General features: G+C 48.1%; 1 protein-coding gene across 2 annotated transcripts in view; it reads left to right on the plus strand.

Moving 5' to 3' along the window:
• The window catches only part of MYBL2 (MYB proto-oncogene like 2), a 17,149-nt gene extending 10,615 nt beyond the window's left edge, over positions 1-6,534 (plus strand). For both annotated transcript variants that reach the window (XM_042883731.1, XM_042883729.1), the window contains exons 9-14: positions 204-343; positions 1,312-1,411; positions 2,056-2,169; positions 2,730-2,846; positions 3,567-3,713; positions 5,795-6,534. In XM_042883731.1, coding sequence (XP_042739665.1) covers positions 204-343; positions 1,312-1,411; positions 2,056-2,169; positions 2,730-2,846; positions 3,567-3,713; positions 5,795-5,923 — 747 coding nt within the window. In that variant the 3' untranslated portion in view covers positions 5,924-6,534. The remainder of the gene's footprint in view (positions 1-203; positions 344-1,311; positions 1,412-2,055; positions 2,170-2,729; positions 2,847-3,566; positions 3,714-5,794) is intronic.
• Positions 6,535-21,180: the final 14,646 nt, after the last annotated feature.

The following is a 21,180-nucleotide window of genomic DNA, read 5'->3' on the forward strand; positions in this document are numbered from 1 at the left end:
TCCAACGTTCCCCCTTTTTTTTTCTTGGGCTTCTCCTCTTTTGCTGACTCTCACTTGTGGGTTTTCCCCCCCCCCCCCCCCCCCCCCTTTTTTTTTTTTTAAAAAAAAAAAAAAAAAAAAAAAAAAAAAAGATTCTGACTGATGATACCATGTTGGAAAGTTCGGGACTGACTGTTTTCCTCTTTCTGTCCTATGTCGTGCAGTTCTTAAACTTTTGGACCAAACAAGATACACTAGAACTGGAGAACCCATCTCTTACCTCCACGCCTGTGTGCAGTCAGAAGGTGATTGTCACCACCCCTCTGCACAGGGACAAGACTCCTCTGCTCCAGAAAAACTCAGCGTAAGTCCTGTATTTCTTCTTTCCCATCCCAACCTGAGCAGTGTCCTTTTTCACACAGGAGTTTGATTCGAGTCAAACAAAACTTCCCCAGAGCTGGCACAACCGAGAGTGACAAGGCAGGCTGGGGGATTTCCTTAAATTGGTGTGGCACCCAAAGACAGCTTCTCTGTTTGCTGCAGGGAACAAGTGTCCCATCTGGTTGGGACCTCAGCCAAATGACTGCTGTTGTGCTCAGCTGCTTGGTCGGCTGATGCCTCCTGTGCACGTCTTTGGGAAGCGTTACGATGCTGTGAGCCCTCTGCCAGCTGGGAAGCAGCTCAACAAAGGCTGTTCAGATCCATCCCTTTAGATCTGCACCCTCTGACTTGTGGGGCAGTCCAGGGCATGATCTTGAGGCATCATCCCAGCCAGGTGAGAGAGGGTGTCCTGCACAGGGAGTGTCCTGCTGGCAGGCCTGTCTCTGCATGTTGCTACGGTGATGCAGCACAGTTTGTGGAGGTGCTGGCTGTGCTAGCAAAACTGATGTGGCCCAGAGCAGCGACCACATCCCGTTGGTGTAAGCTGGCTTAGCTGCTCCAAGTGTAATTGTGTTGGGATTTCCACTGACACAAAGCTCTGGCTGGCCATGAGGAGCTCTGCTAGCAGAAGCACTGTGGAGTAGCACTGGCCTGCAGGGATCTGTCATACCAGTATTGCAGGTGTTGTATCACTTTCTGAGAAGGGTGCTTGGTAGTTGACAGAGCGGAGAAGCATAGTTGGCATTTCTGAGATATTTTCCCTACTAAAGGTTTCTTGGTAGCCTTTGGCCCTGCTTATGCCCCAGGAATGCCCTACCCAGATGTATGGCTTCTGCTGTCACCGTGTGAGACTCTGCAGGCAGTCCGTGTAGTGCGAGTGGAAGGTTGGGGTTTACTTTGTTGATGTACAGCCTGTCTGATCTTTAATCTTTTCTACTTCTCTACTGGCAGGTTTGTCACACCAGATCAGAAATACGTGGTGGACAACACTCCACATACCCCAACACCTTTCAAAAATGCTCTGGAAAAATATGGACCAATTAGGCCTTTGGTATGTACTGAACAGGTCTGTTGCTTGCTGGTGGTGGTGTGTGGGGTAGTTTGCTGCAGAGCTGTGAGCCAGCCGTTATTTGAATAGCAACATGGTAGAGTTTGGTAGTGCTGGGCTGAGATGATGGGCAGGGAGACCTTGTCCTACCAAACATATATCATGGTAAATAGCCACAGGAATTCTATCTCCTCTGCGAAGTAGTCAAAAAAAAAACCAAAACCAAAACCAAAAAATACCCCAAACTCCAAACAGCCTTTGAATATGGCCTCAGTGCTTGCTTATTCTTGACCTTGAGGAAAGCAAGGAAACACTGCATCCCTAGATCTCTAACGTGGACTTAATGTGGGTGCTGTGAGGATGGCAGTTTCAGTATACTGTGCCTTCAGTACACGCTGGTCTCTTGATGGCACACCTGGGGGTTCAACTGCTAAGCGTCTCCCATGCCTGGAGATCCAGTAAATTTGTCAGGCTAACAGAAATCTTGTAATGTTTTTTCCTGCTGGAAAGTAAATACTTTGTAATGTTTGTCTTTCCACTGTGAGCTCCTGTGGGTTACTCTGGCCCTATTATCCACTGAAGGAATTTTAAATCTGCCTGGTGTACAAATTATGACAGTCTTGTGCTCTTTCCCCTTCTTGCGTCAGCCACAGACTCCTCACCTGGAAGAAGACTTGAAAGAGGTGCTCCGAAGTGAAGCTGGCATTGAACTTATTATTGAGGATGACGTGAAGCCTGAGAAACAGAAAAGGAAACAAGGGGTAAACTGGTTTTGCTTTCAGTATCTTTTTTTGGGCTGTCCTGTGCTGTTGAGGGGTGTTTTTGCTGGCTGTGTTCATCCTGCTATTTATGCCAAAAAGTTTTTCAGTATGTGGTTGCTGCCTTTTAGTGAGTGAATCTGCTTGTATGCCTGAGGTTAAGGCCTGCTTAAAATACTGCCGGCTGCAGCCTGGTTTATGCAGAACTCAGGGCTGTGCCAGCAGATACTGTCAGACCTGAAGTATCTGTGGCAAGCTGTGCTCCCCACAGGCTGTAGTCTGGTGCAAAAAGTCTCGTGGCTCAGTAGGCCCAGCAGGCCCAGGTGATGTGACCTTCCCTTCTGCTGGAAGGAGTTTCCCCTTCTAAATCAGTGGCTCTTATTGCCAGCGGGGGGAGCGCTAGAAGCTGCTGTGCCGTGTGGTGGGGAAGGCAGCAGCATGTCTTTTCGAGGTGCTAGTGCAATGCAGATAGGGGGATCTGTGGGCTCGGTATGCACCCTTGGTCCTTAGGATGGGAGTTCACTGAGTTGATTCATGCTCACACTTGTATTTGTGTTCCACAGTTGCGCAGGAGTCCCATCAAGAAGGTCCGGAAGTCGCTGGCCCTGGATATTGTGGACGAAGACATGACACAAAATATGGCAGCCCTCCCCAAAACTATCTGTTTCAAAAGAACCCAGGTGAGGGGTGCTGCAATCAGCAGGGATAGAACTGACTGCAGCAGGGCTGAAAACCAAACTTGGCTGCTGGGCTGCATGTGGTGCTGGCACCACTGCTGCTTCTTTCTGTCTTTAGCAAGTATGGGACCCCTAACCCTTCAAAACAGCAGAAATAGACTTTGTTTTGTTTTTAACATTAGCAATTTAATACAAGGGCTGTAGGATCCAAAGTTCAGGCATGGTGTAGGCTGAATCACAGCCTGAAGGCCAAAGGCTCTGGATGAACAGAAATTCACGTGAAAAAGCTGCCTGCAAGAAGGAGATGCAAATTCCTTTGTGATTTGACTGCTACCCAGCTGCTTTCCTACCTGTGGGATAGGAGAAGCCTTATGTGTTCTCATTCTTGGAGGTTTCGTTGGCTGGTTGCAGGGGTGAGAAGCACCTTCATCTCAGAAGACAAAGGCTGTGTTTTAGCACAGCAATTACTTATTTCTTATATTATAGTCATTTCTGCTTTTTTTTTTTTTTTTTTTTTTTTTTTTTGTCAGCTAGTCTGTTTTGGTTAGTAAGCTTTCCAAAGAAATCTTGTGCAAAGCAGTGGTGACTTTGCCACCTGCGATTGCCTTATAACATGTGGATGAAGTGCTGAGATTTGTTAGTTGACCTTTTGGCCAGGAGAAGTATCAGCACTGTTAGTGCAAATTGACTTTTTCCTTTATATTGTTTTCTTTCTTTCTGCAGCCTGTGAATTTCCTGTCGAGAACCTTGAACCTTTCCTCCTCAAACAGGAAGAACGACTCTGGCTTGCTCAACAGAGCCTTTGTACAAGTGCAGTCAGAGAAAATGTCCTACAGGAAAATGCCAAGCCATTTCAGACCACCGGCACCAGTAAGCCCTGCAGCTATTCCTTGCCAGCAGCACATCAGCTGGTAGTGCTGCCTCTGTTCTTCTTTGGGAGGAGAGTTATGGGGGTCAAGCTCAAGAGGAACATAGTGTGCTCCTGTGTGGACATCTGTATGCTCTCAGGGTTGTCTTGGCACTCAGTTTTGGAGATGCTGATCTAGCAGTGTCACACTGCAGCTCCCTCTGCTTTTCTCACAAACCTGCCCTTCCACTGGGGCTCAAAGCCCTGTGGCTCATCAGAGCTGTGGCCTGCAGGGCCTATTTGGCCCTGGATTTCTTCCTGGGAATCTGTGTCCTGTCTCAGCCCATCAAGGGATTTAGACTACCCCAGCAGTGGAGTAAACTTATTTTTTAGGAATCGCTCCTTGGGTGGACAACAGTAGATTAATCTTCTTTGTTTCTCTGACTGTAACAATATTGTGAGGCACAATGTGAGTACCAAGGAGGCATTTCTCACCCCTGTGAGGAGTATTTCTAGGTTGTAGTGAAACCTGTGTGCCACAGACAGCATGGGCTGCCTTTGTCCTGCCATTTACCTGAACAGTGGCATTACCGTGCTCCAGTGGATGATGTTTACTTCCCTTTCAAGCATAACTCGTAACCTCTGCTGAGATTGGTGCTTTTAAGGTCTGTTGACCTTAGAATTATTTAACCTTTGGGACATAAATGGTTGTGTTCTTCGTAAAATCTTCACTAGTTGATGTAGTTTCAGACAGTGCATTAAAAGAATCTGATCCTTCCTTCATTTGGTGGGGTGCCTTGGAGAAGGGCATGATTTTTGCAGGTATTTGTCTGGGCTGAGTCATGGCAATTCTCTGGTAGGATGATATACCTATATATATAAAGGTATGCCTATATAATACACATTTTCCTAGGTGAGGAGTGAAACCAGAGCTGAGGGCTAGCACAGAGGTGTTTTCAGATGCAAGGAAAGTCTCTACAGAGCAGCCTTGGCTCGTTCCATCTTCAGATAAACAGAGCATCTGTCTCTGGATTAGAGCTGTCTGTTGTGAAAGCTCTTCCTGACAAATAAGTGCTCCTCAGCCAGTGTAATTCCTTCCCCTTCTCAAAATAGACCCCACTTAAACACTTCCATTTCTCCTCCTGTCCTAGGTAGAGCTGTGTTGCTCTGGGTGCTAATAGATCCATATAAATAAAGCTCTGGAAATGACTTGAGGGTTGCAGTAAGTCAGCTTGTGTGGTGGCAGAGTACAGATGTGCTGAGAAATCCCCTAGCCCAAAAACAGCAGAGCTGCCTGTGGTGTTGCTGGACTCTTGGGATTTGTTGTACTGGACTAGTGCTGCTAGCAGTGGCAGCTATAGATTAAGGATGCTCACTTAGCTGTGAGCTGAACCTAAATTATCCCTGAAGCCATGCTGTGTCTGCATGGGGCATTACTGTTAGCAAATAGTGCACATCATACTCCAGTTCTTTGCCATACACATAAACGAGTACTTCCAGTTGAGGGCAGTGTGTATTGTTTCACTGCATTTATCAGAAGATTGCAGAGGTTTTCCTAGCACAGCAAAGCATGTCACGGGGGCTCTTGCTTTACTCAGTGACTGAAGCACACCTGATTTTTTTCAGCTCTTCCTGTGTGCTGTGTGAGGCCCTGTTGAAGCCACAGGCACTAAATTACTGCTAAGGATGGATGGTCATTCTGACCAATCCAACCCTTCAAGGTCTGGGGCTGAGCAGCTTCCATGGGCGTTGAGCTGATCAGCAGTAAACCTGGAAGCTGCTGTTGAATTCCTTTCATCCCTCCAGGCTCTGTTCAGCACAGTGAAGCTTAGTGGGCTTGTTCTCTGGGGTTTTGGTCCCAAGGCAAGCTGGGGAAAGCCCTAAAGAGGCCTATGGGTGGTTCTGCAATGGGACACTCAACTGGAAACTGCTGAACATAGCACCCCAAGCTAGAGATTTTTGTTTTTCCTGGGAGCAGATAGTTTTTATTTATTTATGCACATTGTTTTAAAACAGTATGTCAATATTGTGTTTATTTCACTGGTCCCCAGCACCTTCCTCTCCCTGGGCTGTGTTGTACGTATTCTTTCTTTTCTCTCCATAGATGACCAAGGCTTGGAAGGCGGTGGCCTGTGGTGGAACCCGAGACCAACTCTTCATGCAGGAGAAAGCACGACAGTTCTTGGGCATGCTGAAACAAAGTCACACATCAAGGACCTTAATCTTATCGTGAAGGATTGTTCTGCTCTTTTTATTTTATGTTTTAAATTTTCTTATAAAAGAAGAGGAGGGAAAGCTGGGGGGGAAAAAGTCCTCTGCAAGGCCATAGCATGTAGGGGTGAATTTTTCCCTTCTATTCCCAGGTTAGATCTGTATTGTAATAAATTGAATTAACTGCTGGCTAAAATGTCAGATACAAGTTGTGGAATCCCTATGGAAAGGCAAATGAGGGAGGGGTGGAGAACTGACAGCAAGAGCACTCAGCAAGACCTGGGTTCTGCAGGCACAGGAAGCTGATTCGCCTTCAAGCATGCATATCAGGCACTGGAAACAGACTTTGAAGGCTGCTGGATTTCATGCTGGCTGCTCTGGTACTTTGGGAATGGCTCTTGTTAAGGTTCCCATGCATCTCCTCATCTGGCTTTTTGCAGGGGATGGTGGTTCCTCCTTGCCTCTAGGGTGAAGATGATGTGCTGTCATGAGAGATGTGCTTTGGAGCGATTCGCATTTGGAGCTGGCCAGCCCTGCAGGGCTGTTTGTACTGCCGTGCTGCACAATGGGAGCAGCGGGTGCTTCTTCCCAGGGACTTGCTCCCTTTGGAAATAAACAATGGTGCTAACAACACCCTGTTATTCAGACTTGCTTTGACTCTGCCTGGGGCCTCACAATGTGCACAGGGAGGCAGTGCTGTGCTGGGGTGGCAAGAAGCAGCAGAGCATGCTGTGTACTGCAGCATTTCTGAGGCAGGTCAGCGTGGCTGCAGCCCTCTTGGACATCTGCTGTGAGCCTCTGGCCTTGAGGAGCCCCTGCAGTGCAGACCTTGGCTCCTGAGTCAGTGTTCCTTGGGTGGAGGAGGCCGATCCAGCTGAACAAAGTGCTCAGCTATTAATAACTGGAGGGGATTAATGTTTAAGCATGGGCCTAGTCTGGACCCAAGGGGTAATGCTGTTTTTTGTAGGTGATGTTTGAGATACACTGAGGTCAAATGATGAGCAGATGGGCACAGGGTTTGATGCAGAGGTGGGAAAGACAGGATAGCTCATCAGGCAACTTGTTTTCATGTGGAATCTCTTATTTCCTGGCGAGTTGTAGGCTTTCTCTGTTAGCTTTCCCAAGTTAGGGGAGGAGGGATGGTTTTCCTATTCCCCTCAATAGTTTGCTAGTTTAGGAATGGCTTTGGCCACTTCGTGGGAAGGCACAGGGAAGGGATGGGGTGCTGCTGTGAGCATGGGCTGGAAAATAGCACCTTGTACAGCAGAGCCTGTTCTGTCCTACTTCCTTTAGGAGTCAAAGCTGCGTGTACAGCCACTTTGGTGCAATATGGTGATTTGGAGCCCTGTTTTACGTAGCCAAAAGTGAAATGCAGTGATTGGAGCAACATGCAACTGCTTGCAATTGGAAAGGTGCTGGAAAATGAAGAGCATCTCACTGGCCAGACTGGTGCATGAGTGGCTCTGCAAACAAGCTCTGTTGTCTCTGTGTTACAATGTGCCAACTTTTGTAAGCCAGCAAAGCCATGGTGGCAGGCTTGCCTCTGGTGGTTGGCAGCACAGCAAAGTGCAGGGTGAGCATCCTTGCACCCCTGAGCCTCTTCAGTGGAGGACGCTGCAGTCCCTTTACAGGGCAGGCAAACAGGAGTGCTGTGTGCATCTTTTTTCGGGCTGCGTTTTATAGCAGAAATACAGAGCCAAAAAATCCCTACCAACGAACTTGTTAATAAAACCTTGGATCCTGGGAAACAAGGGAGTTTCCAAAGGCTGGCTCATTTTTCTTTTCTACAAGCGCTGGGCCAAAGCAAATCCATGAAGTCATTTTTATTTCTGTTTCTCTGTGCTGCAGTGTTTGCTTTGGAAATACGGCTGGGACCACTTGTCTGAAAGCCTGGCTGTAGCAGTTTCAATTTTGTTGTTATTTTAAGAGAAATCGTTGTAAAACTCTCCCTCCTTTGGCTTCAGTGGTGGAAGGCAGCCTTTGGGTACCTTTGGGATATTTTTTCCCTAATTGTGTTGGACGCATCCCGTGTTGATTCTTATTTTATTCTGAGCCCTCGGGGTACTGAGTTTTGATGGAGATCATCCACAGAATTGCTTGCCATGAGGACTGCCTCGTCTCAACCACTCCTCCACGTGCCCTGAGCTCTGCTATCCCTGTGTGGCTTCTGGCTTTCCTCTGTGGGACAAGAGGACGCTGCTCTCTGGGTTTAGTGCTCTTGGCACTAAAATAAATAAATACTAAGTTGTATTTGAGTTCCTGCACTGATGTGAGCTGAGTCCTGAGCGGGTGTTGCGGCTCCGCTGCAGGATAAATCAGTGCACGATCCCAGTGCATATGTTTGAGCTGCCCCTAAATTAAAGGATTATGAGGCTGAGAAGTATTAACTGCTACTCTAATGTTGTAAATCCAGATAGATTGTGGGTGTCCCACATTGCAGATTGCTTATTAAGAAAGATTGAGGGGCAGAAAAATAGAAAAGAAAATGAGCAAGGTTAGCACGGTTAATGAGGAAAAAGACAATTAGCTTTTAATTAGAAAATGGAGCTCCTTCTGAGGATATTACCAACCTGGCTTGTCCATCCTTGGGCTTGAGGACAGGAATAGGCACTGTTCTGCTGCTGGGGAAAAATAGCTAGACTTGCTTTTTAATTCATAATTCAGATACTCCAGTTTATTTCCAGTAAAATCTCGTTCAGCTCACCATGGCTGTAGGGTCCTGGGCCCTCTGGCTGGAGCTGGGGAACCTGGGCACGGGGAAATGGGGTTCCAGTGCTGTCCTAAGCAGTGCTGACAGTGCTCCCAGAGAGACCTGGAGGTTTAACTTTAAGCAAAAGATGAGGAAGAAGGCGTCCCAGGGGCTGCTGTGCTTGTGATGCGCTGGAGAGAAATCCCCTCTGCAGCCCTGCTGTGAGGAAAGCTGCAGAAAACCCCAGGTTGTTGGATATTTTATTGTTGTTATTACTTCTCAGCTTTGTTTTGTGTTTTGCATTCCTAATTTGAAGCAGATCGCTCTTGTTTGAGTCCAGGCATTGGAAATGGATCAATTTTAGCAGGGGTGAGAGAGGAATTCTGGAGCTAGAGCTCCTGAATCATAGGATCATAGAATGAAGGTTGGAAAAGACCACCAGGACGACCCAGTCCAACCCAAGCCCACCCCCACTGTGCCCACTGCCCACATCTTAGTGCCACATCCCCACGGATACTCCTGGGGTGATGACAATGCTGAGACTGCAATGGGGACGTCATGCCTAGCTGAGAAAAGCAAAAATGTTGTGGTAAGGAGGGGGAAAAGGAAAGAGGGGAAGGGGGGGAGAAGTGGCACCCAAGGATTTTTCTTTTCTTTTTTTGGCAAGGTCCCTTTTGGGATGGACCTGGGCTGGTGCCTGGCTGGGCAGCATGGCCCATGCATCGTGCAGGTGTCCCTCAGAGGGCTGTTGCATCCAGGCCCTGTTCTGCTGGCAGGGGAGCTCAGTTTCTCTGCCTTGTTCTCACAGCTGATGGTGCTAAAGCGCTGTGCAAGCTGTGGGGAGGGACATTGGCTGGGCATCTGCAGGGAGCTCTGACCCTTCACACAGCTGTAGAGGAATGCAAAGGAATTCCTGTTTCAGGAATTACCTGAATTTGATCCTGAAATTTTCCTGCAGGAAAAAGAAAGTTTTCTGTTGGTGGCTAAACTTGAGCTTGTTACACTTGCAGCTGCTGTGGTGATGTTTCAGAAGCTTTATCCTAGCTGTGTGCAGGAAGGGAAGCTGCACTGGGCTTATGTGAGACCTCATGATAGGGGAAAAACCTGGGTGCAGTGAGGGGCTGCTGGGGCTTTGCATCTCATGGCTTTGACCCCAGGATTTCTCAGAGCAGTGATGTGCCTCTCCTCCTGCCTTGCTTGGGCCGCTTAGCAAGCAGTTGCTCAGCACTGACCTTGTAAAACTTACCACGTGTATTTTTATTTTTAGCATTCTAATTCATGTGTTTAGAAGCTTATGAGATGGATGGTTTTAGGGCAGTAGATACATGCTGAGGACTAGCTGAGATTTTGAGAGGGTTGGAGACCGCTTGCGTGAAGAGCTGGCTGGAGCTGGACACAGAACTAATTGTGCTTTGGAAGCACATTTTTTCCCCTGTTTCTGGACTGAGGACATTGCTATTTCTCATGTCTGCTGGGTCAGTCTGCGTGTCTTATGTGAGCTGCAGTCTGTTGGTGGAAAGTCAAGGGGAAAGCTGTCCTCATCAGTCTTAAGCCCTGCTAAATCTGGACAGAAATCCTTTTCTCCCTCTGAGAACAGTGCAGCCCTCAGGCACCAGCAGGCCTGGCGTGGTGTGGGCCATCCCTGGGCAGACCTCAGGTACCCAAATGGAGAGGCACAGACTGGTTTTGCATTTTTTAAAATTGCTATTAAATTGTTTATGGCCCAGTGTTGAAACAGAAGTCCCAGTGGAGCAACTGGAATGGGCCTTCGTGCTGCACTTTGGCCCTTCTTCCCATCCAAACCAAAGTCTTCTGCTTCTCCTAATGAACAGCTGCATCTGTATCTTCTGTGACACTTCTGGAGGTAGGGAAAAGTAATCATTTTAGATTCAGTTCTGCTGATGTGTTTGTCTGTTCTCAGCACTAGTATAAATCCGGGTTTGAAATAAGTCCAAAACCTAATGTCTGAAAGTGCTATTTCTCAGGACATGCAGAAGCAGAAATGCACAAAATGAGTGTTTTCTCTAACTGTTGCTAAGTTTTCTTTACTGGTTAATTTCAGCCCAGTGATCCCCACGACCTGCAGAGCCCTCCTGCCTCAGGATCCTGCCCTGCAGCTCCTGGCTGGCTCCAGCAGGTGCTGTTCCCAGCTCTGGTGGGTGCTGCATGTGCACCACCATCCCCTTCTCCTCCCCTCCCTGCCCTGAGCCAGGGCTGCTCCTGAGTTTGCTCAACCTCCGCATTTGTCTTTCTCTGATCTAAGGAGATTTTCTGACTCTTTCATTGTCCCCAGACAGCCAACTGCACATCTCAGTGACAAGCTCTGCTGGTTGTGTCCTGCCCGTGTGACAGGTCTGAAGCAGACGTGAAAGACCAAACACTGTCCCAAAGGAGAGGGCGAATATCCTGTCCCGTCAAAAGGGAGACTGACCTGATTTCAGGCAATGAGGGTGAGTGTTATCCTTTCCTTCCAGCTAATGGATCTGGCAGCCTGAGTAGGGGGACTGCCTGACTCATGAAGCACTATGAGGCCTGAGGAAGAGATGCTGCTGACAGGCAGAATGCAGCTGATGGGTTAGTGCTGGGCAGGCTGCTAGGTTGGTCTTTGCTGCTGTAGAAATGTGAGGATCGAAATAGAAGAAATACCCCAAAAATCTAACATAAAAATGATTCCTTGGAGCCTGGATAAGAGAGATAAATGGGTGTCAGTCGTTGGTTACAGAGGTGTACCTCAGGATCTCTTCTTGGAGTGCTTTTGTATGAATCACGGAATCACAGACTTCCCTGAGTTGGAAGGGACCCACAAGGATTACAGAGTCCAACCCTTGGCTCTACATGGGGTTACCCAAACCCTAAGTCTGAGAGCATTCTCCAACAGCTCCTTGAACTCTGGCAGCTCGGGGCCATGCCCCCTGCCCTGTGCAGCCTCTTCTAGGGCTCCATGTGAAGTGGGATATTGTTTCCTCCTTGTCTCGTGTATCAGTAAGAGACACCTCTGCTCCACCTTTCAAACAGCTCTTTTGTCTCACCTTGCAAGAGGTCAGAACTGATGTTTGTGTTGTAATTTACATGCTCCAGTTGGCCTGGAAAGAATACAAGGGAGGCTGGCTTTGCCTTGTTGAGGTTATTTCAACCAGGATAAAATTCATCCCTTTCCCTGGTTAGGATCCTACTTCCTTTGCCTATGAAATGCAGACAAACCCATTTTTCCTATTTATTTATTTACTTTTTATCTTTCCCTACAAAAGATTTGGGGATCTACAAATGCCAAACATGCATGTTTACAGCTTGCTAGATTTAGAGTTGTGAATTTTCTTAAAAAGAAAAAACAAAGTATGTTCTGTTTTCAATTTCTTATTCCATTTCAAATGTCATCCTTTTTCTCTTCTTCATCCAGGGCCACCCAGGGATTTTGTTCACAGAACGGAATGAGCTGCAAAAGGGATAAAGATCATTCACAGGAACCTTGAAAGAACTGCTTGAGCTCCATGAAATGAAGATTAAAAATAAAACAGGGAGGTGAGGCACAGGCTCCAGCACGAACGTGTTATAAATACGTGACCTTAGAAGTGCAAGTGCTTCCTAGCAAGCCTGAGATGTGCAGAAGCACAGCCTTGGAGCAAGTCAGGGATGTTGCTTTTGTTGCTTCCTCCCTGTGAAGGGAACAGCAGAGGTGGGCTCTGACACGAGTTACTTCAAAGTTGGGTAATGCAACAGGAGGATGTTGCTAGAAATATGCTTGCCTTATGCTTTCAGTGTAGGTGTAAAATGAAGGGTTATGCTGATGGCGGCGCTGTGTGAAGAAGACCTTAGCAGTGGCTGGGTTTTGTGCTGGATTTTGCCTGGCATTGCTGGTAAATTTAGAGGTGGTCTGGTTGCATCTGGCTTGCTTTTGGGTCCGAGCTGTTCTAGGCATCACTGATAAGAAATCAAGTAAATCTCTCCTTTCTGCATCCCCATCTTTGCAAAAGACAGTTCAGCAAAGGGCTGAAAGTGATTGAGTGGGGGGAAAGTGATTGGAAAATGCTATCATTTAAATCCTGAATTGCTCTGTTAGGAAAAGTGCCCCTGGCACTGCACATCAACCCGTGGTGCCACAGAGAGTGTTAATGTTCTGTGTCACCCAAACCGTGAGTAATAGGAATCAGATGCAATGTCAGCCTGTCTGAGCTCACGGGCAGCCTCAGACCACAGGTCACAACAAATGATCCTGTGCTTTTGGCATGGTCAGGGAAGTGTGATGGAGCCTGGGGGTCTGCCCAGACAGGGCAGGTGGGGCACCTTCCCAGGTGAGCTTTTAGGACATTGGCCTGCTTCTAGTGGGGCTGCATGCACTGCTACCCACAGGGGCTTCTCTATTGGCTTTAGCTAAGGTGGAGAGAGGGATCACTGTCTTTGTCTCAGAAAAAGTGGGAATTGTTTCCTGGGAAGTAACAGCTGACTGCCATCAACTGTGCAACACTTGAACATACTTCAGGAGGAGGTGTGAATGAGTGCATCCTGCTTAGTGTGGGCTCTCAGTGGTAAGACTGGGGTTAAAGGAGGGGCTGTTAGATCTTCCACTGATATCTTCCTCTGTTCTTTTGGTAAAATATGGTACAGGAAGAGTTTGGCAGAGAAATAGTTCACATCAGGGACCCTGGACCCTGTGTTCTTCATCTGCATCCATGGAGCGATGCAACCACCCCTCTAATGGGAAATGAATTTGGGAGTGGGGAAAAAAAAAAACAATGCAGAGGCAAACTGATGTTTGGGAAGAGATGGCTTTGTTTTCATTTGCTGAAGGAACAATCTTCCAGCTGCTCTGCTCTTAATGGCTTCCCAGGGCCATTCGTTCACCTGCCAAGTCCAACCAAGAGCAGCGATTCCAGCCGTATGCCAGGATGTCTCTTTTTATGCCAATAAACTTCCTGTTCCTTGCAGCCCAACCGATGGCTCTGCCCTGTGCTACAGATGAGGGGATCTCAAAACAATGAATCCCTGTCAAAAGATTTGTGAGCAGCTGGCCAAACAATTCCAGCTCCAGAAAGACACAGGCAAGAACATCATTCCTGAAAGAGCTGCAGTATTGATTAAGCACTTGTGATCCATAAAGTACAGTAACAACGTGGGGCTGGCTGCAAATGAATTCTACTGAAAAGATCTTTTTACTGCCTCTGATCCTCAAAGACAAGGGTAAAATAAGTTTAGTATGGAGCAGGAATTAATTTGTATAATCATGGTTTTTGACGACTTGCAAAGGTTATTTTATGATTAGCCATCTAATTATAAAATGGCCAACAATTTTATCTTGTCCAAATCTACATCGGCTAAATTACAAAATGCCCTTGTTTTATGCAAATTCTGAAAATATTGCTTCTCTAACCTTTCAACCCTGCTGTCTGTCAGTAAGGCTCATGCGGAGCATAAATCTTGGGGTAGCACTGGGGCACAATTCAGCTGCAAGTAAATGACAGTGAATTAATTGTGCAGGATCCCTGGAAGGCAGGAGGATGTCTGGTTCTGGAGTGGGCTTCCTTGGTCACCCCAGGGGCTGGGTGTGAAGTGTCCTGCATGACAGCTGGTCCCTGCTATGGGGCTGAGAGAGCTCCTGAGGAGCATTGAGTGAGAACAGGGGATGCACAGCAGGAGCTGGGTGCTATGCAGATACCCCAGAGGGGGATCCAGAGGGGATGCCTGGAGCCTGGGGTGGCTGTGGGACAGCTGCCATGGGCTCAGACTGAGGCAGGGAACAGGCCCTCTGCTTCGGAATGAGGGAGGAGTGGCAGAGAGGAAAGGCTGGAAAAGGGGGAGGAAAGGAGGATTATAAAGATTAGTTCCAATTAGATCCGTGTACAACCATCAGATCCTGTTAAACACCCCTGGTTTAAATTCAAACCCTATTATATGGCTGCAGCTTCCAGACAAAGCCCTATTAAGTGGAGCTACTTTGAAATGCAGACACAGCCACTACAAAGACTATTAAAGCCCTGCAGGCTGAAGGCCAGGCCCCATTATGTTCACTCCACCTGATGGGACAGGGCCAGGCAGCAGTGGGTGCCTGAGGGCACGGGGATACCGGTGGGCTCCCGGAATGACCTGAAGTAGGCAGGGCACAGAGATGCAGTGACCCATCCCTGGGGAGTCCTCTGCAGGATGGGAGCTGGATGGGCTCTGGGCAGGGCTTTGGGGGGCTTCCAGTGATGCTGCCAGCAGGACAGGTTCAACACCAACCTCCCCTTCCTGCTGGCTGTTACACCCATCAGGCTCCATCCCTTCCTTGTGCTTGCTGTGGTGTTGCACAGCAGTGTGAGACGAGGACTGCTTCCAACGCCCTGTGTCCACCAAGGGCCCCTGAGATGCTCTCGTGAACACTGCTGGCATCACCACCACTTGTTTCCAGGGGATTTATTTGATGTAGAGCCCTGGTAACATCAGATAAATTTTAATTAACACGGGGTGCTTTCGTCTTCAACAGAGCAAAGGGATTTTGCCATTTGAATTTTAGCATGTGAAATATTAACTTAGATATCTATTTAATTTTTTCTGTATTAAATACTATGCAGTAGTGTCTTATTAATATTAAAACTTGAATACAATGTAAATGTCAGAGTGAGTCGTAATGATAAAAACTAAATGAAATGTATTTGCTTTGCTGCTTCACCTACAATAGCAAAAGATCTCCAAGTCAAAACAGACTTTTTTCACTTTTCAGTGGAAGCACAGTTTCTTTGTTTCACCGAAAAACATTCCTTCAGAGGGTTTCTCCCCACTCCCAATCAATGTGATGGAGACCTGGGGTGTCAGTGTGCTCGGCTGGGACCTGCAGGGCTCACTGTTGTCTCCCAGTTCCTGCTCTACTCTTCCCTGTTCCCTTGTGGGAATGCTGAGGTGATGAATAGAGCACAGGGTGCTGGTGTGGCACTGCCTTCCCTATGAGAGCAGGAGATGAAGCTGGGATGTGAGGCACATGGGGCACACAGCAGGTCTCAGCACGGTGCATAAGGGTGTGAGGCTTCCTTTCCCTTTCATCTTTTTATCTCCGTCCTTTTCTGAAGGTGCAGCAGATGAAAGAGCCCACCACTCGTGTCAAATTCCTATCAAGTGTATTAAAGGGAATCTTTTTGGCTTTTTGGCTTGCTTTGAAAGGAAACGCTGGCAAAAGGAGCAAGGAAGGTACAAAATAGACCCTGGCTAGCTTAGCTACCTTTATAGTGTCAGCGATTAGCTCTCCAAAGTAATTAAGATGCAGGTGCTTGGGGAGTTTGCACAAAGCTGCATCAGTGCAGTGCACCTTCCTTGGGCTTCTGCATAGCTGCAAGCTGCCCCAGATTCACTCACCCACTCCAAGCAAGCCACAGGCTTTTTGGGATGGCAGGGACAGAGGCTGCTGAAGGATGCAGCTGATGCTACTGGGCTTGCCTCTGGGCAGCCTTGCTGTTTTAACTCCCCCTCCTTGCTGCATTCGATAAATCAGATGCAAGGGCTTCCTGTAGCAGAAGCAAGGTGTGTTTGGCCAAGGCTGTGAGGCAGAGGAGCAGGGCAATGCACAGATGGGCTGCAGGCAGGGGCTGCACTGCATCCCTGAGCAAGGTGCTGAGGGGGTTGGCTGGGCTCCTCCACCTGCTAGGAAATTGTTTCTCCCGTATCAGCCCACTGGAGACCAGTATTTCATAATGGAGCAGATCACAGAGCATGACTGCAAATATCTTAAATGGAGATGAGGAAACTTCCTGTTTTACTGTGTATGAGCTGTAAATCTCAGGCTTGTGTCTAGGTGTGTGGAGGTTAATAAAACCAAATAAAAAATGAATTCTAGCAGTCAGAGCTGGCAGCTGATGGCAGCATCACTGCACATCCTCAAGGCTGGCCACACATGGAAGTGGTATGATGCTAGGGAAGTATTTGGCAATTTCTTCCTTTTTTCACTCCTTTTCCAAGCCTGTAACAGTGTCTCATCTCCACAGGGGCAAAAAGTCATTTGACAGCTGCGCTGTCAGCTGGTGTCACCGTGAGAATGTGATGGGAGAAGGGCTGGACCTGCAGGACCCTGTTGCTGCATGCGCAACCATGGAGGATGTCCTCACCACCGGTCAGTGCAAAATTCACCGCAAGATGATTTCACTGGGTATCATCTTGTCCTTGTGCTGCTGCAAAAACAAAACCACTTGCAACAGAGTCTGCTTTTCATTTGCTTAGTGCTGATTTCTTTTTTTTTTTTTCCCCCTCTAATTCCTGTTCATTGGTGGTGGGTTGTTGGGGGAAAACATCTGCAGTAGTAGGAGACTCAGAGTGTGTAACAGGAGGGATGGTATCTGAGCCTTGTACTTCAGAAGGCTGCAGTAATCCCCAGCTCATTACAGCTGGGCTGGTGCGGTGGGAAATTGGGGTGGATGTTGGACAGATGGCGACCCTCTGCTGTTGGGATCACTGCTGGTGGTTGGTATAAAGAAGTGTATTTTGGTTTTAATTTTTTTAATATTAGAGTAGACCATGATGCTTCTTTACCACGATGGAGATGCATCTCTTCTGCTATTCTTTGTTAACAAATATTGGGATTCGATCATCCTGGCAGTCTGGTCATCAGTCCCATAAACCAGTACTAATACCAGCACTGGTACTGTGCCCCACAGAGGGGTTTGGGTTGGGCCTGGGGGCTGTGACCACTGGCTGGGTTTTGCTGATGGGTAGCAAAGCCCCTGCCTGGCAGCAAGGGACCAAATGAGGATGCTACTGTCCTGCTCAACTCCAGCAAACAGGACCAGCTCAGAGATGGGAGATTTTAGTGAGTGAAAAAGCATCCTGGAGAGATGAAGGACCACTGGGTTTTGGGGAGTTCATTGTTTTAGTGGCAGCAGCCTTACAGGATTGCATGCACTCAGTCTGCCCTGCATTGAGCTGCTCTATTGATCATTGCTTTGATTCCTGCTGGTTTATTTACTTGCTTGATAATAATTTGTTTAATAAAGCCTTGCTATAGTGATTACAGAGTCCCAAAACCTTTTGATTTCCAATTTCATTCCCAGCTCCAAAGTCACTGGAGTTTCTGTGTTCCCTTGGAGGAATGGCCTGGGGTTCACTTTGCATGAATCAGGGTTACACGCGCTGACCCATGGCTGATTCATCGACAGGTACAAGTAGATGAAGCTGGTGAGATGATGCAAGCTCAAGTGCAATAAATTTGTAAGGTGAAAAGGTCCATGCTTAATCTTCTCTGGCCCCTTTCCCCCACAGGTGTTGTCAGCAAAGGCCTCTCTCTTTCTGTGCAGCTTCCCTTTGTGTCAAAGCATACCATGCTGAAATGAAAGTGAGATCTTCATCAAAGAGCACAGCCTGTCTTCGGGTGTGATTTCTTTGTGGGAACAAACGCTGCCTGATACGTGTAGACACGGAGCTGGGTGAGGAGGACAGCTTCCATTGCAGCTAGGCAATGGAATTATGGGGAGAACAACATCAACAGAACTGGACCTTGCCTGGTGCAGACACACCGGGGCTTGTCAGGCAAGGCCAGAGCAGCATGCAGGAACTGTGTGGTGCCAGAAGGTGCTGGGGAAGCATTCCTAAGCCCTTAACCAAGGCTGGTTAAAAGTGTGTGGCATGGCTAGCTTAACTGCTGCAAAACAGGGTGACAGGCAGGCACAGCCCCAGCCTGGAACCCAATGAGGAGAAGAATGTGATATTTTTTTCTCGTTTCACATTTTTCCTCAACTTTCCATTTGTGGGGGTGTGGAGGGAGGAAGGGGGGGAATGAATCCTATTTAGCTGATTCAGTCTAATTTGGAATGAAAATGAAATGCTGAAATATTCCTCTGGCCTGAGGCACTGGTTAGCCGCTGCGTTAATGGAGCCACACAGATGACGTGGGATACACCAAGAGAGCTGGGGCCGCAGGAAACAGTCACTGTCCTGTGTGTCTGTGCCCCCAGGAGCTACGTGTGTGATGCACGAGGACACGAGTCCTCTCTGGGGTCACACAGTACTGGGCCCACATGGCCAGCGGGTGCTGTGTGGATGCTGGGTGCTCTCAGGCACTCTCTGCTGCTTCACTGCCTCTAGATGGCACTGACCCAACGCGCAAGGTTGAGAGCAGGACAGCTTCTGAATTAATTTTTCTTTCCCCTTTCTGGTTATTTTTGTTTTGGAATCCTGTAATAATGGATTTTTCAGTTTCTCCAACGAGGTGCTGATTGCAGAAATGATCGATGTCTCTGGGAGAGAAGAGCTGTGCGGTGCCAGGCTCTGCCCTGCTCTCCTGTGCTGTGTGGGCTCAGCAGGGCTCCGGCTCTGTGGGGTGTACACTGAGCAGGGATATGGGGACAGGAGGGCAGGGGTTATGCTGTCTGCATAGCCCCAAACCCTTCCTCGTCCCTGCTGCTTTGGTGAGAAAGGCTGGTGAAGGCAGCATGGCAGCGTTCCTCGTTCTGCTCTCAGTTATCCCTGCTAGCAGCTTTGCTCTCTAAATCCTATTTTCTGCCTATTCCCACATCCCTTGAGTCAGGCAGCAAAAGGATCTGCCTTAAACCGTGAGGTAATGGTAGATCTGTGAAATGTGGGGATATGAACATAAGCACAGTTTCCTCCTTCCTTTTCATGAGGCCCTGCTTGGAATCTTCTTTTCCTCATTTCTAATGCTTGGCACGTTGACAGCCCCATGATGATGGGTGCTGGGAGACCTGGGGGGTGCAAGGTGGGACAGTGGACAGCATGGAAAACACACTCATGAGGAGAAAAGAGGGATGGTTACTGTTCATGCTTGGCCTGCTGTGCAGGAGTGCAAGACTGCAAGTGGTCCATGAGTCCTGCCCCATCTCCTCTCTGCTGTGCCTGTGCCCAAGCATCCTCCTCCCTGTGGGGATGGGGTATGATTGTTTCAAGGAGACACTGAGCTTCATCAAGAGACCCAGACATAGGGAGTGTTGTAGAGACTTATGTGTCCACTGCCCACCAGAAGGAGGCATGGCTGTAGCACGGGAGCTAGCAAGTCTGCTCCTTGCATACCTGCAAGGCTGCATCCAGCCCAGGGCATTACTTCTGGGGTGGAAGGTAAGGCCTCAGGGCCACCAGGCTGAAAAGCTGCTTCCTGGGAAATAATCAAGCTTCTTTCATAAATTTTTGCTTGATCTCATGGGTAGTAATGTGTGGGGATGGGGCTCAACGTGGCCAGTGCATAGCAAGGGAGCAGATCCCCTACAGGTTTGTTGGGATCCATTGGGTTGGTCAATGGCTGGTCAGAAAAGCTGTGCGGTTGCAGAAAGCCACTGTGCCTGCTGCTCCTGCTGGGTGGCTTGGTGGAGGGATGAGGATATATTTGTATTTTGTAATGTTCTCCACCAAGGTGCCTAAAGGACGCTGGGGCATTTCTTAAGCACATTTTAAGATGGATGGATATGTCACTAGGATATGCCCTGGGAGCTCCTTACCTGACACTCCTGGGGCAAAGTGAACCAAGCATGGGCTGTGGGCAGGAGTGCCAGTGGGATGGGGAAACCTATTTGCTGAGTTATTTGAAAGCCTGCAGGGCTTTAGCTCCATCCCATGCAAACTGGGGAGCTCTGGTGGATGGGTTTTACCACTGGAATTCACCTTATTGCTTCTGACAAGAAAGAATCACTGAAATGCACATTTTCCAAAAGGTTGTGGGAGAGTGCATGAATGTCATTATAAGAAACGTGGATGCTTTGTTTGGATGAGGGCTCAAAAATTGTCTGGGGGATGGAATTGCATAAAACATGTGCACTATTTTCTATTTGCAGAGTTATCAAAGCTCCCAGAAACGTTGCTCTTAGTACTAGCAGTGTGTATGCCATTCTTCCTGCAGCAAAGGGAAGCTCAAAGGAAGGTAGCAGGCTTGCTGCTTGTCCCAGTGCAACACTGTGCAGCTCCAGTCCCGGTAAGGCTCCATCTGCTCTGATTTCTGTGTTGTTTTTTTTTTTTTGTAAAGCTTTTTGACTTTGCTGGAGAAAAAGTCACATGGATGTGAGGTTTGTTGAGATACAAACAGATTTTTCCTTTGCCATCCCAAATGGTGTGTGTTCCTGGGGCAGTCCTGCCTCTGCTCTGGTATCAGCTGCAAAGTCACCTCCAGGGCAGGGTATGAGATGTGGCCCTAAATCTGAGGTAAAAGCAGCCAGTGGGTTGTGGTTTGCTCATAGTTCTGCACACCCAAGGCAGTAATTAACATGGAAAACTCTTAGGACAGCAATAGAGCTGTGCACACCTGTGTTTCCCAGGGGTGTGGAACAAAGCTCAGCTCTGGCATCAGGTGGGGATAAAAAATCTTGCAACTGCAGAGAGGTAAAGATGAGGGAGATCAATCCAGAGCATTTATAATGAATAGTAAATAAGCAAGCATGGGCTAGCTGTCTGCACAGGTATACAGCTTCATCAAGAGGCGCCCATGACACACTGATAATGGCTTGCATTTAATAACAGGATTTAACATCCCTGTAAAGGGAGCAGGCAGTCAGCTGGCGTCAGGACGGTGAGCTAGAGTTTCCTTGTATTACACCTTTACAAATTGCTTGTGAGATGAGGCCAGCAGCAGGTCTGCCATCCCCACAGTCAGGTGTGGGGCTGCACACAGCTGTGCTCTCAGACCCATTCCTGTTTGC

Source organism: Lagopus leucura, unplaced genomic scaffold (genome assembly GCF_019238085.1).
Source record: "Lagopus leucura isolate 7727_CA_CO unplaced genomic scaffold, USGS_WTPT01 Super-Scaffold_100039, whole genome shotgun sequence".
Classification (NCBI taxonomy): domain Eukaryota; kingdom Metazoa; phylum Chordata; class Aves; order Galliformes; family Phasianidae; genus Lagopus; species Lagopus leucura.